Source organism: Perissodus microlepis, chromosome 10 (genome assembly GCF_051167445.1).
Source record: "Perissodus microlepis isolate ML-2025 ecotype Zambia chromosome 10, ASM5116744v1, whole genome shotgun sequence".
In the NCBI taxonomy this organism is placed as follows: domain Eukaryota; kingdom Metazoa; phylum Chordata; class Actinopteri; order Cichliformes; family Cichlidae; genus Perissodus; species Perissodus microlepis.
Window position 1 is genome coordinate 20,752,248 of NC_140470.1, and position 18,137 is coordinate 20,770,384.

Here is an 18,137-nt window from a genome sequence, read left to right on the forward strand (position 1 = left end):
AAAATTGAGTCTGAGAGTCTCATGTTAAAATGTCAAACTTGCAATATTTGGGGAAAAAATCTTTTTTTACAGCTTGATGGAAATATTGATTTGATTGACAGGTCTCCCAGCACACCATCCAAGGTGTTTGTCAGGCCTGAAAACTGCTCTCACTGCATTTGTGCTTTTGGTCCCTTTTGGAACATTTTTAATGGAATTAACCTCCACAGGCTGCTCATATTTAATGCCTTCACAATATAGTCCAGAGCTTTTTAAAGTGAAAATGGTGAGAAAATTCTCAGATTGCTGGAATTCAATATTTATCACCATTATAATAATTTAACTCTATGCTCGCTGATTGCAAAAATCCTCACAACTACCAATAATGAACAAAAATTGCTTATTGCAAGTAAATCTGTGCACTCAATGCAGTAACAGGACATCTTGCATGTGTGGAACTTGTAAATGCATTTCCCACTCTAATATTATGACCTCCCTCACCCACTCTGTTGAGTTCTGCTCTCAGTAAGCTCAGAAGAAATTGACTGTAATTTGTTTCCTTTTAGATTATTCTGTAATGCTTCTGGTGTTTGTTAATGCAAAGGTAATATAATATAATCATATTTATTTTCATTTATTTCTAGTCTTCCAGACCACTCAAAGAGCTTTTAACTACAAGTCACACTTTAACTATACATTCATGCAGCACTTTATTCTTTACACTTAAAAAAAATGTGTCCACCTTACATCCATGGCCTTTTTAGATACACCAGTTATTTTAGTCATGTTTTTGAACTGTGGGAGAAACCAACACAGGAACAGAGAGAACATGTAACCTCCACAGAGAAACAAGTTCTGCACCCCATCTAAGAAGTTTTGGTTTAGGTAAGTGGAATCAATTGTTTTGTGATGCAGAACTAATTGGCAGATATGTGTGTTTGTGCATGGTGCTAGCCAAGCCTGCCAATCTTACCTTCTTGCCCAAGGATGGTAACTTCTTGTTCCAAAAAACTAAGCTGGCGTTATAGACTGACATGGAATTTGATTTAAAAAAAAGATCCAAGCTGAGACCACTGTACAGGTAAACTTAAAACCTTCCAGTGTGGACAGAAAAGCACAAGCTTCAGACCTGTATCTCTTAGAAAGGCTTTTACAGAATGACTTAATCAGGAATGACAGTGAAAATAATCATGAGAAAATGATGCATTGCTTTAATCCTGGGGACTTCAAATTAAACAGTATAATGTTTTAGTAATTTGCTATGTTCCCCTTCACTTTTCTCTTTGGGTTTACTTGTGTGTGAACCGTCTTGGCGTCCAAACCATCATTAGTTTCACTACATGTCTCTCCACCACGTACAAAGTGCTGCTTGCTTCCCTCTTTCGCTTTTCGTTACCTGCTGTCAGACGTGAAATATGTCAGTCTAAATATAAAGGTCAATAAGAGAACACAGGAAATGAACACATTGCCTCTAAACATAAACCACAAGTAATTCATTGTATCTCTCACTTCCCAGCGCTCCACTCTATAGACTTGTATTTCTACCTTAAGGGTAAGCGTAACATTTACTGTAAGTGGTTTTAAATTCATCAGTCACAGGTCAAACAAAAGAATAGGTTTGCTCTCTTGTTCGAGCTTATTCTTAACTTCCACCATTTATCAAACAATAAAATAATTCATGCTTACTGCATTTCCCTCATTTTCTCAGTTTGTTTTTGGTAGGTTTCAGTTCTTTCTGCAAGATTTGAGGTCTTCTGACCTGCTGGCGTGTTCGTATTAAGTGCGCGCTTGCATCCACATTATTTTATTCCAGACATTCATGTTCATGCACCCTGATGTGTATCTGCCGATTCTGCATTTGCTGTATTAGCAGGGTGCACGGCAAAGTCTCAGACGGAAGAAAACTACAAGACTTATCTCTGTCACACAGCTTTTGGCCGAGCCATCTGACTGCTGGTTTATCTGCTCTGATGCACACCCTCTCACTGGGAAAGTGTCACTCCGCCCCCTCCTCCACCTCCTCATTCCTGCTGACTCCCTGCTCGCTGTCCTCTCTCGCCTCGTCGTCTTACCCCTGTCTGGATGCCAGTAGCTGCTAGTCATGGAGGATGCAACAGTCACACACGAGTAAGTGTTTGTTTTTGTTTTTTTGTCCCCACCACTACACATTGTTGTCAGCGCTGAACACAATAGAATTACAGCCAACAGCTCTTTTATCTTACCCAACTTAATAATGCTGCTGTGTTTATTCTTTTCTGCCTCTATGATAAATCATAATAAAAAAAAGAAACAGAAGCTTTTGAATCTGTTGTTACTGCAGCTCCTGCATTTGCACTTCTTGGTTTAAAATGCCAAGCTCAATGTGATGTTTGCTTTTAATGCAGAATTATGAAAAACATGAGGCCAGGTTGCTGATTTGAAATTGTTTCTCTTGCACTTGAGTAACAGTTGACGTTTAGATGTTGGTGAACCCATCTAACGATATATTTATTCAAAATTTAATTTCAGTGCAGAACCGTTAGTAACCATACCTTTAACATCAGCATTACAAGAGGAAGAAGGGGAAAAGGTGGGGGTGTTCACTGCACCTTCAACATCTGTATTACAAGGGGAAGAAGGGGAAGACGTGAGGGTGTTAAGCGCACCTTCAACATCTGTATTACAAGAGGAAGAAGGGGAAAAAGTGGGGGTGTTCAGCACACCTTCAGCATCAGCATTAGAAAAGGAAGAAGGGGAAGAAGTGGGGGTGCTCACCACAGACTCAGCAATAGCATTTCAAGAGAAGGAAGTGGGGCGGGTCACCACAGGAAGTGAAGATAATTGGGGGTCAAACAAAGCCCCTGCTGCGTTGGAACCAGTAGTGATGCAGCCCGGCCTTGGCATCACCAAAACCACCATCACCACCATCACTCAGACTGGAGGGGACTGGAGCACTGGCCTGCTTGATGTCTGCAGAGACAAGACAACATGTAATGTAGACACACAGCCAGATACTGTATTCCTATGTAAGCCCAGGCCTCTCATCCACAAGACAGGAAGCAAATGTGACATTTCCTTTTAACCCTAAATAATTTAGATTACTTTATAAACATAATAATATATAAAAAAAAAAACATAAATATTGATTGTTCTAAATAATAATGCCAAATGAAGGCCATAACAAGTTCAACACATATTAGACTTTTGTCTAGCTTTTGGTGAAAAAAAAACTGATACACAAAAACAGCAACTCAGCTATTAAAAATATGGAACGATCTAAAAGTAACGGCCATGCTGTGCAAAGAGACCATTAAAAGGGAGACGCTATAAGGTCACAGAACTTGATGGTCACACCTCATATAAGAGCAGCTCTTCCACCTTTTGAACTTTAACTTCTTGAACTGTAAGACCATCCTTGGTTGCTATGGTAATAAAAGCTGAAAATAAAGGCCTGATCGACATAATTCCCAGCCCTCTGCCCCACTGCAATAAACTTACACTTTCTGCATTAATTCATTTGAGGAGGCTCTCTAGAGGTATGCTGTTGCCCTTCTACATAGACCTCCCTTAATGACATGCTTTCAGTTGGACAGACGGCTGGGAATTATGGTGACCAAGCCTTTATTTTCTGTTTTTATTCCTATAGCAACGGGAGTTTAATGCAGCATAGGGTGGTGCATTGCCCTGCATGAAAATATATATATTCTTTTAATATCGTGGCTGTAAATGGTCTGTAATACATAAAATATTTCACAGAGGTCACTTTGACACACTCAGAGATCCTAAGGGGCTTTACCATTTCACGTTGCATTATTCCAGCTCAGATCATCACTCAGCCTCTGCTGCTGATGGTGCAGTCTCGTTGGAACTACGTGACCATTCACCAGCTATCCAGAACTCCATTCAGCTAAACCATCAGATGTACCATAGCATACAATTCATATATGAAAAAAAAAGGTTTGAAACTTAGTCTTAGTTTAGAGCCAAGTGCAAATAATTTCAAATAGCAGCAGTTTCAGATATCCATTTACTACCTTTTTCTTCTTCCAGTGGTGCTTTGCATTCTGCGTTATGTCAATATATTGAGATATAGTTAATACTGTAATTATAATATTAATATTAATGAATATTACCCATTTATTTTATAGTTCAGTTGCATCATTTCAGTTTTAACAAACTTTTAATAACTCGTCTCTTGCAAAACAATTTAGTATTTAAGCATTTTTTTTATCTCAAGATTATTTATTTTCAGCACAACTGCTTTAAGTAGCTTTTCTTTTAATTAAGATTACGTAGATTTTTCTAAACTGAAAATGATTGGGAACACAATGTATTTTGCTTTTCACTTAACTTGTTTCTACAAAATGAAGAGCCAATACATCATCATTGTCTCTTTCTAAATGTACTTTTGGATCTGACAGAGACATATAAGAAGGATTTTGTCTGGCATAAACAAACACTCATGTACCCACATGATGTGCTGCGTTGTGCTCGCAGGTATTCTCGGGGCTCTCGTGCCGTGCTGTTTAGACCTGAGTTTAGCTCACCAATACGGGGAGTGTCTGTGCATGCCTCTACTACCAGGATCCACTTTTGCCATACGAGTTGGGATCAGAGAGCGCTACAAGATACGGGTGAGTGTGTGTCTATGTGTGTGCAGGTATACAGTATGCTGTACTGTTGTGAGAGTGTCCTTGAAGACAGAGGAAGGCAAATTTGTCAAAATGGACCCTGTTCATAACACCATAAAGTTTCCAATGAAATAGAAACTGCACCACCGCACTCGTTTTTAGTGCTGTGACGTTTCAGCCGTTTTTAAAACTCCAACTCTAGTAAATGGAAAATCGACCCTTGTACTGCTTCTTTCTAAATGGTTATCAGTAAAATATTCATGTTATTTGTGTAAATGAAGTTCTGTGTTTGCATTTTTCATCTTATCGTGTACCCATCCTGCTCCCACTGCGTTGTTGTTGTGTGTGTGTGCTTCTGTATGTGTTTGCATGTAGACATGCACTCATCTGTCCTACATGCTTATCCACAGGGAAGTGTGTGTGAGGACTGGACTACAGTGTATTGCTGTTACCCTCTGGCTGTATGTCAGATGATAAGAGAAATGAAGTGGAGGATGAAGACTCAGACATATCATGTGTCTACTACACTCGAATGCTCCTAAAGAAACAGCAAATGAGATCTTTTTTTTTTCCTTTTTTTCAATTTATCATAAATGTGTGAAGAGCAGCAGAGATTACTGGTATGAACAATAGGATGAATCATTACTCTGAGGTTTGAACTTGCCCCTGAGGGCTTCTTGAATAATAAAAAAACAAGCCTGTGATACAAATACTTAAAAGTGATAGAAAAGGGAAAACGTAAAGTAATGGCATACATTAAAGGTACATCTGTAAGACGTGAACCAACACAGATGAGTTTCTTGCCTTTGTTCAATTGCAGATATTTTTAAATGTAGTTAGTTCAAAGATCGTTAAAAGCCATTGCATATAGAATAATGCCATGCATATAGAATAATGCAGAGCAGTTTTTTTTATGAAGGTATTGGTCTGATTAATTATATTTGAAAGATCAGCTCAACCAACTTTTCACTGCAGCATTAAATTCCGGCACTTATAATTCTTAAATCATCTATAATTTTGGTTTTAGAAACAGCCTGGGTTAACTTCTGTGACTGAGGTAACTGCGCGCCATTTTACATAATGAAAATTTAGAAAGACTCAAGTAAGTTTAGCTTTTTACAATGCCTGTTACCTACACCACTGAAGCCACTATCACACAGACACTTTTAACAAATCAATAACTAGAACACACACACAAACAAGATGAGCTCCTTACAGTTAAAAAAAAGGATGTGTGATTGCATTAGGAATTTGTACTTAATATTGGGAAACTTTAATAATGGAGAACAACAAAACACATCAAAACAAACTAAAACACACATTCATTTAAAAAAAACTAAATATATTCCTTCTCTTTTCGTAATCTCTTGTCAAAATATGCAGTTTTACTTTTTTTTTTTATTTTTTTTTTTTATATATATATAAGGGAATTTTACTATTTACTGGTGTTGGCACTAAGTACCAGCCCTGCACAGGTTGGCACATAACAGACTGAATTTTTTAATTTTTTTTGATGTGTTACACAGAATGTAATGTTTCCTCATGCGGCCGGTCTGTTAGTGCATAATCATGCCTGTCTAAACTGAAAGATGATTTTATACAAGATTAATATAATGTTTGTAATCAATACATTCATTGACTATAGTAATATATTCTTACATGTAACCAGTCTAGACTTTTAAACATTGTTCCAGTGGTTGTTCTACTCACAACAAAGCTTAACTCTGTCTGCTATGTTTTGTACCTTTTGCAATTTCTCGATGTAGTTTTAAACCTTATTGCTGGGCAATGATGAGATGAAAGCACAGACTCCATATAAACAATATGTTTGAACATGAAGTCACCCTCTGGTGAGTGCAGAAAAATTGTGAAGCTTCAAACTGAGTGTTTTTTTTTTTTGGTTTTTTTTGTGCTTTTACTGTCTGGGTGTTTTGAAACCAGATATGACTGATGGTTGATGTAAGCATGTAATGCAATTTTACTGCATTTTTTAAAGAAGAAAAGTCACAGTATAACTTAAAAAAGATGAAAAGGTGTTATATATAGATCAATAGAATGACAAAAAGCAGACTTGCTGCTTATCAGTAGTGTCCACTGATCCAGTGGGAGTGAGTGGTACAACCAGGATGTAAAAGCTCACTAATCTGAACATAAGGAGTTGTGAAAGTATTCACCAAAGTCTCGCAGGAACACTGGACCAAAGGAATAATTAATTTCAATAACAGAGGTGTGATGGAATTAAAGCATGATCATTTCCATATCAGATGAAACACAATGTAATAAAGCTGGGCAATGCTCTGCAGATGATAAAAACAGTATCATACAAGACAACCATCATGTTTTATCAAACCTGAACACCTAATCAAATGTAACACCCAGACCTCTGAGGGAGGGGAAACCTCAGGATCAGATGGGTCAAGGATCGTCATTCACTATGGGAACCTAACTGTTTGTTTGTTTGTTTGCATATTTAGTGGCATAGAGTTAGGTGGCTCTGACTAAGAACCTTAAGAATACTGCAAGCTTACTGACCAGCAACTTGCCATTTAAAAAGTAAAGCTCACCTTGCTTTGTCTTCCTTTTTGAAATGTTTATTTGCATTTCAGAGCAAAACCCCCATCAGCAACCCATCAGGAGTTGCCCCCTGCTTCATTCATAATTTTCACATGACATCAAAGCTACTGAGACACCACGACATTAATACTACTGGACTTTTCTGGCCCTACAGTGTAAGTGTCAAAATAAACAAAACATTAGATCTTGTTCTTTACCTCCCACATGAAGCCATTATTTACCCATCCAGATCGAAAAAAAAACCATGTAGCTGTCTGTACTTTGAAAGCTTTCTTTGTCGCAGCAGTGTAAGGTGAGTGATTCTTTTCAAGATACACTTAGATGTCACTGAACTGGAGCTCTGAGAGAGACATCCCACTTTCAGGGATTTAAATAAAGCTGCCGGGGCAAAATATGGATCACAAGCGCCAAAATTCCTAGTTTCTCTTGATATCTTAATATTTCCTCCATGGATAGATGATACAAGTATTCTTGGCTTGATACAGGCAAAAAAAGCCCCCAAAAACACTTTTGTCCTGCAGTACTACTAACTGTCCACTATTGGCCAGCATGATGGAGTAATGTTTTGCCCTCCAGGGTAGCGAGTTGGTCAACGCGGCTGTAAAACTATGAATTAGAATGAATGTAAATTTAAGGCACTACATTGGCTTTAATTTTTTACCATATCCATTTTTTATATACAGTCTATGTAGGAGAGCAGTCTAATTCTCACTCAATACATTTATACACATATATTTAATATATGAATATATTCAAAGCTGAATTCTTTGTAATATAATGCTTTGAAGTCATGTGTTTCAAGCTTCTTGTTTTAAACACATTCAGAACCAATTTATTATTCTGTATTACTTCAACTGCTTGATTGCACCTCTAAATTTAAAGCCAAATTCAAATCACTGACACTGAGCCACATAGATATTAAATACTGGCTGCAGTCGGGTGGTCATTTATAAAAATAGGATACAACAGGAGGAACGATGTCTTTCCAAAAGCAATGTCCCTCGTGTTTTGGATATTAGATGTAGCTCACTGATAACAGTTCATTATTTTTTAGCTTGAAGGTTGTTATAAATTAAGTAACTGTGAAATCTCGTATGTGATATGTGTGACTCACCCGGTTAATTGTGTCTAGAATGCCAAAGGTCACCAGACCCATTAATGTGATAAGTCCCCCTGAGATGTGAAGGAAAGATGAAATGAGGAAACATAATGCTTCCCAGACCTTGAGGCACAAACTGTGCAATGAGCACAGGACCCTATCTGCAAATCTCATTTTAATGTCCCATTTAAAACTAAATCCAAGTAAAGCCAGGGAAGAACAGAAAGCTGTAAGCCAATTAAGTCTGACCCAAGCAGTGATTTGGTTACTTAAGTAAACATAATTGCTTTGAAGAGTTTGAAAAATATATTTCCGTGTACAGGATGAAACAAATGTGTGAGTCCATTTGATAAACACAGCCAACTGCCTCATTAACTGACATACTGACTACTGACTGAATAATACCACTGAGTAGTCCAGCTTACAGTCAGTTGTTGAAGTATATCATGAATATCTTGGTCCTCATGTGTAACGCAATGTAAAGCAAAACCAAAGACACGAACTCAAACAGACATTTCAAAAAACACATTTCACTTTAGAGAACAAGTCTAGACAAAATGTCTCTTTTGTGATCATTTGTGTTTAGACTATCCTATTTGACAGTTTAAAATAATCTCCTGCTTCTAAACTGCTTTATGCAGCGTCCTTGAGTGAACTTTAAAAGAAAAAGAGTTTTCAGAAGTCATAATTCTTTGAAACTTGCTTCTGCAGTATGAACATATACCAAGAATTATATCACAGTATTAATAAATGTCGTTTGTTGAAATATTCCTTTATGATTCTAGTATTTCATATCATTTCAGATTTTATTTTAAATCTTCATAAGGACACCACTGAGAGTGATATACAATAGAAACATTGACTTGTCATTCAGGGACTTGGGTTGCATTTTAAAAGTTCTTTTAGCTCAGCCAGGTTTCAAACTGAGTAAAATCACCTGGAAGTATCTAAAGTTATTGAAAACTGGTCAAATTATTTAAAAGAACGGATTCAAATGCTTTGTTTCTTAACCTCCCTGAGCTTGGTTTTGCTTAAGGTTTTTTCCTGTTATAAAGGAGTTTTTCCATCCCACAAAGTGCTTGCTCATAGGGGGTTTTCTCTGTATTATTGTATGGTCTTTACTTTGCAATATAAAACACCTTGAGGTGACTGTTGTTGTGATTTGGCGCTATAAAAATGAAACTGAACTGAACTGAATTAAATTGCTCAAAATAAATAATGCCATTCATACACATACACAATGTTCTTTTAATTCTCAACATCAACTTCAGGTTCTGTCCAGTCACAAAGAGGAAAAGTGCAATGTTGTTGCTTTTGTGGTTTTCTTGTATCCTTTTCCTTATAGTTGGGCTCTGTCTGGGGATGTTGTGTTTTCTGTTCTGTAGTTGTGAAATGTTGATATTTTTCGCACCTCTGGGCCGCTAATGGAATGTGATTTCCATATTGTTGTTATTCTTTTATCCATGTATTCCTCGATTCCTCCTCTGGCATTCAATCATATTATTAATCTAGTCTGATTGCAGTGGCTCCCTGAACCTGAAATGCCAACCAGAAAGAAGGGATATGAAAATTTATTTATCCGCCACACAGATGGGTCCTCAAAGGGCAAATTTGTTAAGGCTTTCCGATGTGGTCTCCCACCTGGCAGCTGCCTCGAATGAAATAGGAGAATAGAGAAACTGATTTGCTTTCTAAAGGGAGCGATGTGAATATTAAAATGTAATCATATATTACACATATAAGTCCAATTCCCATTTCAATAAGTTAATTTGCTGAATGTAAATACATTTTCTTATATCACTGCTATTCTTAAGCAGTCACGTCTTTCTTTTTGGATTGTATTTTGTGCATTTTTAATGTTTTCCCAATCCTTCTCCTTAACCAACACTTAATTAATCACTATTAGACTAAGAGTGGAATAGTGCCTGTTACATAGAAGATTTGCACATTCATTTTAAAGCAGGAACAAATAGATTAAACACAATGATGTGCAAGCATTTTCTGCCAATAATTGCTGCATATAAAACAAAACAAAACATTGCTTTGCATTTTGCTGGGGTTACCTGCCAGTGTGCATCCTACTGTGGACACTGTGATTTCACATTCTACACAGACGACCATAAAAACAGCTTGAACCTTGCTTCTGTGTACCCAAGCACATCAAAGAAACAAAAGAAAACAGATGAACGTTGGCAACAAAGCTTACAAAGTCCCATTTGAAAATAATAAAATAAATAAAACCATTTCAGCCTAAAATATATCATTCTGGTGCAGACGCAGACTCTGGTGCCATCCCTGTTTCTAAACAATACCAAGTCTGTACTATAATTGATAACACCCCACATTGTTAGTAGCTCTGTTGTTTTTTTGTTTTGTTTTTTATTACAGCTGCACCATAAAATCGTTGCCACCTTAGTACAATCTTACTTGCTTTATGTCTGGATTACACGCAGAGGTTGATAAATCCTCCCACGGATTCGCTGCTCAGTACCTATTGGTGAACTGGAACTGCCTCGAGCCAACTTGCAATGAAGCACTATTGTAATATCCTTACATACTTGTGTAGTAGCCGTGCTGCTAATATTTCTTCTGTTGTGCCAGATTTACTCAGCTGAGCTAGTGCATTTTCTTAGAGTCCTTTAAATGTAATAAACTTTTGATAAACTTTATTATTTTGTCAGCCCCATTTGTATCAGTGAAAGGATAAATGGGGCTCACTATACTTTCATTTGAAATAACCATAAAGGACAATCAGCACCTGAGTAAAACAATTGCAAGAGAAATTGAACAAAATGACCTTCACAAAATGAAAGGTTTACTGCCGGACTGTATGATCTGACTGCATTCTTTTCAGTTAGGTGCACATAATAAAATGGCAACTCACCGTATAATGAATGACTTAGTGTTGTTTTATGGAGCAAGCCACAAAATGTCAAGTGGTATCAATTAAACGTTACAGGCTTACAGTTAAACCTCAAATACATCTTTAACCCATGACTAGATCAACGAGCACAGCCTTGCCTTACGTCATCTCTACCAGATACACCTCCAGGTCTGAGCCATTAGGGGACAGTGTTGCCCCAGTTCACGGTGCATCTGTCTGCTTGTGATTCCTGCAGCTTCTCAGTGGGGTGAAATCAGTCTTAAGTGCTGATTTGGGGTCACAGTTGGGATTTCCAGAGCAGTAGTAGAGGTCAAGATTTGGAACAGTGGAGATCTATCTAAGTCAGCAGTCAGACAGGAACCATAAAATATATCTCTGCTGATGCTCTTTCCCGCTGTTTCAGCATGAAGACGACTATCCCTACAGATGCATCAGGTGCAGAGCACAGGCTGTTATTGACAACAGCCCCTCAGGCAGTTGTGTTTGTGTGCGTGTGTGGGTGGATGTGGAAATGTCTGTGTGATATATGCAGATGTATCATGAACGTGCTCTTAATGAACTGTTACAGAAACGCCACCATTATACTGACACATAAAATACAAAATGTGCTCCCAAAAACAAGAAGCTAAGGGTGGCGTGTTTGGGCTTTCATAAACCACATATCTGACATACATTACCATACACTTCACCTCCCCTTTTGCTTCTTCTTTTCTCAAATGATCAAGCTTTTCTCTTCCATCTCGCACATTTTTACATTACCATTTTCACACCAGCTAAATCCAGTGCCCCTTTCTGTCAGTAAGCTCAGTCTTCTTCCCTTCATCCCTTAATTTCTCCCTTATTGTTAATGTTTTTTCTGTTTCTTACTCCTACTGTGTATCCGGGAAAAAAAGAGAAAGAAAAAGGTGTGGTGAGACCTGCTTAGCAGGAGCAGCCATCCCCCTGGTGTTGCTTCTATCCAGGACAACAAGTACTACCTGGGGTTTACATAACACACACATACACGCACTTCCTCATACCCTGTCTTTATATCACTTTCTCTGTGATAACCTTTTGCTCATCTTTGTCCTTCATCTGTCTCCCTGTGTTTTTCATTCTTTCTCTCACATGTTACCATTGTGCAAATGGGAGGCATGGGGAGGTGGAGGGCATTCAGCTGCTGTTCAGCCTAAAGCTAAAAGCTTTGGCATGTTTTGGGTTGTATATTTTTTATGTATTGACTCAGAATTTAGGTTTAAAAATGCCAATGAAAATTTCTTATTTTCAATTGTATCAAATGTGTTTGATTTGACTTAATAAAACAACAACAAAACATTACAATACTGAAGATTTTCTTGCTTTTTCAATGTGTCTGTGAAGGTTCTCAGTCATCCAGGTCATCGTAGTCAAAGGAGCTTGCAAAGAAAAGCGTCTGGACTCCCATCACCCTTTGGAACACAAACTTGGAGTAATTAGGACCCTACACCACCGGGCAGAACATGTTCCCTCTAAGCCTGAAGGAAAAAAGAAGGAACACACACATGTAAAGGAAGCACTCAAAACGTGCGGCTATCCTAAATGGGCGTTCTTAAAGTCAGCAAAGAGGCACAGAAAAGAAGACCAGACACCAACGAGGGAGGATAAGAAGGACAGACGCAACAACATTGTCATCCCCTATGTAGCCGGTGTATCAGAAAAACTTAGGAGAGTTTTCTCCAAGCATGACATCCCGGTGCATTTCAGACCCAGCAACACGCTCAGACAAAAACTGGTTCACCCGAAAGACAAAACGCCAAAACACAGACTTAACAATGTGGTGTATGCTGTACAGTGCAGCGAGGAATGCCCAGACCTCTACATTGGAGAGACCAAACAGCCACTTCACAAGCGCATGGCACAACACAGAAGAGCCACCTCCACAGGACAAGACTCAGCAGTCCATCTGCATCTTAAGGATAAAGGACACTCTTTCGAGGATGCCAATGTTCACATTTTGGACAGAGAGGACAGATGGTTTGAAAGAGGAGTGAAAGAAGCCATCTATGTCCACTGTGAGCGACCATCTTTGAACAGAGGCGGGGGTTTACGACACCAACTCTCTGCCATCTATAATCCAGTTTTGAGATCCCTTCCCAGACGCCTTAACGCCCACTCACATCCTGGGCCATCTGACCTCAGGAATTCGCATGATAAGGTGGGGCCAGGTTTCACAATGAACACACCCGAAACTCTGGCTGATTGGGACCCACACCCAGTTTCACACCTTGGCTCAGGCGATTAGAAGATCATCAGGGGGTCCTTTTGTCCCTCTGTGGGGGGATACTCCCACTAGGTTTATATCTGGGACTCTCCACCATTTGACCTTAGAACTGAAGAAGCTTCTCGGATGAGAGGTGAAACGTCTTCAAGTAAACTTAAAGAAGTCCAGACGCTTTTCTTTGCAAGCTCCTTTGACTTGCTTTTTCAATATTTGTCCCTCAGCAGGAAATTGTGAAAAAAAAGCCAAAAGTTTCTGGACAAAGATAATCTGTCTGTGAAGGTTCTCAGTCATCCGGGTCATCTTTGTCTAAGGAGCTTGGAAAGAAAAGCGTCTGGACTTCTTGCTTGAAGATGTTTCATTTCTCATCCGAGAAGTTTCTTCAGTTCTAAGGTCACATGGTGGAGAGTCCCAAATTTAACCACCGTGGGAATAACCCCCCAAAGAGGGACAAAAGGACCCCCTGATGATCCTCTACCTAATCACATGAGCCAAGGTGTGAAAGCGGGTGTGGGTCACAATCAGCCAGGGTTTCGGGTAAACTCATTGTGAAACCTGGCCCCACCCTATCATGTGATTTCCTGAGGTCAGACGGCTCAGGATGTGAGTGGGCGTTAAGGCGTCTGGGAAGGGATCTCAAAACTGGATTATAGATGGCAGACAGTTGGTGTCGTAAACCACCGCCTCTGTTCAAAGATGGTCGTTCACAGTGGACCTCGCTCAAATGGCTTCTTTCACTCCTCTTTCAAACCATCGGTCCTCTCTGTCCAAAATGTGGACATTGGCATCCTCGAAGGAGTGACCTTTGTCCTTTAGATGCAGATAGACCGCCGAGTGTTGTCCCTTGGAGGTGGCTCTTCTATGTTGTCCCATGTGCTTGTGAAGTGGATGTTTGATCTCTCCAACTTAACAATGTGGGGTATGCTGTACAGTGTAGCGAGGAATGCCCAGACCTTTGCATTAGAGAGACCAAACAGCCACTCCAACACAGCTGATTCAAATGGCTAAATTACCTCCTCATCATGTCTTGAAGTTCTCCAGAGGCCTGGTAATGAACTAATCATTTGATTCAGGTGTGTTGACCCTGGGTGATATCTAAAACCTGCAGGACCCTTGAGGCCTGGAGGTTTTAGATATCACCCACCCCTGGTCTAACAGGTTGGATTATGCAACAAAGCAATGATGCCAAGCACAGAAGCAAATTTACAACAGAATGACTGAAAAAGAAAACAATCAAGGTTTTGCAATGACCCAGGAAATGCCATGGTTCTTGGTCTATGACCTAGTGTTTTGTGTTTTTTGGACTTTTTAAACATTATAAGGTCATTGTTGTTGTGTGGTTTTTTTTTTTTTTTTTTTTTTTTTAAATCTCAAGGAGTGATTTATGTTTCCTAGCCTCTGCTGGTATATGTCTTGATGCATGCTCAACCATCCAGGTAAGGAAATCACCAAAAAGCTGATTCTTTACGTAACGTTTTCAGTGGGAGAAATGTTATGTCACTCATCCAAGCGACTCCTTCAGTCTGACTGAAGAATCAACTTTTTTGGGACTCTGTTGGTATAATTTAGTCTCCTTGTGCTTATGAGATTTCTGTTATATTATGTATCTCTAGGGTAATGTAAGTTAATTTAGGTAGAAAAGACTACAGTACTCCCTCGCTGTAAAAAATGTAAGTTAAAAATTACAGTAAATAACTGAAATGGTAAATGACCATTAATCAAAACGAGTAAATTATTGTAATATGTATGTTCAATTTCTGTTAATAGACAAATGGTAAATTGATTTTATTTTTACACTGCTAATATATTGAAAAAACATAAATTTTGGGTGATACGGCACATTGTCTTTCAAAACAACAGGAGAAATCTGTAACATTATTTACAATTAATCACCCTACAATTTACATAATAATTCTGTATGAATGACAATGTTTCCTGCTTTTTTCATTTGAATTTACAACTGTATATTAACCCTTTAAGACCTACCATAGAACCAAGTCCGCCAGAGCTTATATTATATTTTTACATGTTGTAGTGCCATTTTTGGGAGCATTTCAAGTTGATATACATCAATACAACCATTATAGCCCAAATTTTAATAATATGTATGCATTAAGTGCATAGTAATTACATAAATTACAAAAAAGCGCAATAAACTACAAAAAAATTGAAAATCGTTTTTGTTTTTTTAACATATATTTCTAGTTAGAGAAATTTAAGGGGCTTATCCCTCAAAACTGTAAATACAAAAAAGTTGCACAAAATAGTTTCCCACCACAGGAAATTTATTTTGAGTGTCTTCATAGTTTTTCTTTTTTGAAATACACCAATTTTTATATACTGCAGGAAAAACGAAGATAAATATTATAGTGCAAATTTGCAAAAAAACAGCATATGCATCAAAACAAACTATTTCCAGCAGTGCAATTTGAGTCCTAAGCATCCCAGAAACAACAAAGAAAGTCATAAAGTCAAACATAACTTTTAAAAACACCAGTATAGGCTTATGAGGCCCTGATGGTAAAAAAAAACAAACTACATTGCCGCGAAAATGACGTCACAGTTTTTGCAAAGCTATATGTGGAAGGAAACCGGGACCTAGGACAAGCTGATGGCATAAGATGTAAGTACAACTCCTCCGGTTTCATAAAAATTATTGCGCTAGCTTACACGGTTGCAGTTCTACAGGGATTTAAAAATAGTTACGCAAAACGGAGCGTGCCCTTTCCGACCGGTTTTAAAGGGTTAATCACTCAAAACATATCGTACTTTAACTTTAACAAAATGTCAAAACAATGTTAGAATTATTGAGAAAATCATGATGAAAATAAATGTGAATATTAACAAGCTCAGATTGTCTGATAAAACACTATAGCTTAATAGTAAATACAATCAGTTACTAAAATTAGTATTTGTATTTGCTTTCAGGCTAAAAGAAAAGAAAGCTAATCTCCACTGTGCATCTGAATAACAACATGCAAGTCCTCAAACACGTTTGATCCAAAACCTGTTCCAGTTCCTACGACACCATCAGAGACTTGAAAGCCCTCTACTGTCAAGTCTGGTTAAAAAGAAACTTTGTGAAACCACTGGAAGTATCAAGTGTTTCAAATTTGATTTGACTGTTTATTATGTACATTTTTGTTTTTGGTTGTATTAAGTTTAATATTAAATCAATGTTTCTATTGTTTTTTATTAATGTTTCTAGCAAATTATAACAAAAAGTCAATGAATGTAAATTTTATGCCAATCAGCCGTATTATGTTTCAGTGACATTCTGGCTACAACAGCTGCCAGTAATTGAATGCAAATAAGAACTTTTTGAATGGAAAAAAAAAAAATCATGTATCATATTATACAGCTCTTCTTCGCGTTTTCAATAGGAGACGATAATCAAGCTTATTAAAAATGTATTTTGACAACAGGTTTACATTATAGTAGTTTTTTATTTCAATGTAATTATTGTGCAAAAAACAACAGTTCACTGTGAATGTTACATTTATTAGCAAAGTATACCATTATGTATTCTGCATTATTACTATATTTTCCACAGTAAAATTCTGGCAACCACAGCTGCCAGTAATTTACAGTAATACTTTTTTTAAAAATATAATACCATATTATTTGATATAGTTTCACTGTATTTAACGATGCAAGCCCATAATCAGGTTAATGGAGTGTGTGTTGTTTTCATTAATTCATTAATTTTGTGTTTTGAGTCTGGGTCTATGTTTCTGTGTTTATTATGTTTCCTGTTTTATTTTGATAGTCCTTGTATTATGTCTTTTTTGTTCACGTTTGCTTCCCCTGTCTCGTTATATTGATTTGTTCCAACTGTATTCCCCTGCTGTCTCCACTCACTCACCAATCACTTGTCTGTGTATTTATTGTTTCAGTTTCATCAGCTCATTTGTTCAGTGTTTCCCAGCTCCTTGAGTCTCCTAATGTTTGCTTAATTCAATTCCGGTGATTTGACAGTGTTAGTTTCCTTTGTATGTCATGATCTGTTTGTGTACCTGGACATTCAGCCAAATAAACATCTCACCTTTTGCTAAGATCCTGTCTCCATGCATCTGTATTTGAGTCCTCTTTTGCTAAACCCAAGGAAAAGTCCAGATTTCATGAAAATACTGTGGTAGGAGAGCATTGCAAAATCGAGTTCCTTGCAAGGCATAATGAACTGAAGAAATATTGAAGAAAGAAAAAAAAAAAAAAGAAAAAGAAAGGAGCCAAAATTCCTCCACAATGATATGAGAGACTGATAAAGTCAGAAAAGGATTACTTCAAATTATTGCTTCTACTTTTATTAGGTCCTGATATATAAAACCTTAGAACTCAAAGAGGATATATTTTCTTCTATGACTGAATATGTACTGCTGATGCATTTATCCATTTATCATTTGCTTGGCAAGAAAAGGGAGGACCTTTTTTTTTTTTTTTTCATGAAATAAGCTATGCATCATTCGAGGTCATTAAACAGTGATGGTTGCCAGAACTTCATCCAGCATTAATTAAAATAAACAAATATGGCCATGTTTACAGTTTTACCACGGATTATACTGAATTACATGGCTGAATTTGTTTAAAAAAAAAAAAAAAAGGCTTTGAAAGCATTAAAACGTGATAATGAATCTAGCAACAACAAAATACGTTGTGTACTGTGGTGAATGTATTGGTCATATGGCACGTCACCTAGAAGCTATAAGAAATGTGGACATAAATCATTTTTATATAACTAAGCTAGGGCAGAAAAAT

At 37.6% G+C, this 18,137-nt stretch overlaps 1 protein-coding gene across 2 annotated transcripts; it reads left to right on the forward strand.

Annotated features, from left to right (window-relative positions):
• The first annotated feature begins 1,826 nt into the window (after nt 1-1,826).
• plac8l1 (PLAC8 like 1) lies at nt 1,827-17,414 on the forward strand. Of its 2 annotated transcripts, none has more exons than XM_084940635.1 (4): nt 1,827-2,106; nt 2,488-2,948; nt 4,456-4,592; nt 16,311-17,414. In XM_084940635.1, the coding sequence occupies exons 1-4, from the start codon at nt 2,081-2,083 to the stop codon at nt 16,329-16,331; spliced, it is 645 nt and encodes a 214-aa protein (XP_084796761.1). In that variant the 5' UTR covers nt 1,827-2,080; the 3' UTR covers nt 16,332-17,414. The 2 variants fall into 2 exon arrangements, with proteins under 2 accessions (XP_084796761.1, XP_084796760.1); XM_084940634.1 differs by lacking the exon at nt 16,311-17,414 and adding an exon at nt 5,000-6,428 and having other exon boundaries at nt 1,866-2,106.
• The last annotated feature ends 723 nt before the right edge of the window (nt 17,415-18,137 follow it).

Excerpts from the sequence above, each read along its gene's own strand:
- plac8l1 (XM_084940634.1), top strand. The coding sequence starts at position 2,081 with ATGGAGGATGCAACAGTCACACACGA. Across the intron at positions 2,949-4,455 it reads CTGCAGAGACAAGACAACAT|GTATTCTCGGGGCTCTCGTG; the intron begins GTAATGTAGACA and ends TTGTGCTCGCAG. Across the intron at positions 4,593-4,999 it reads GAGAGCGCTACAAGATACGG|GGAAGTGTGTGTGAGGACTG; the intron begins GTGAGTGTGTGT and ends GCTTATCCACAG.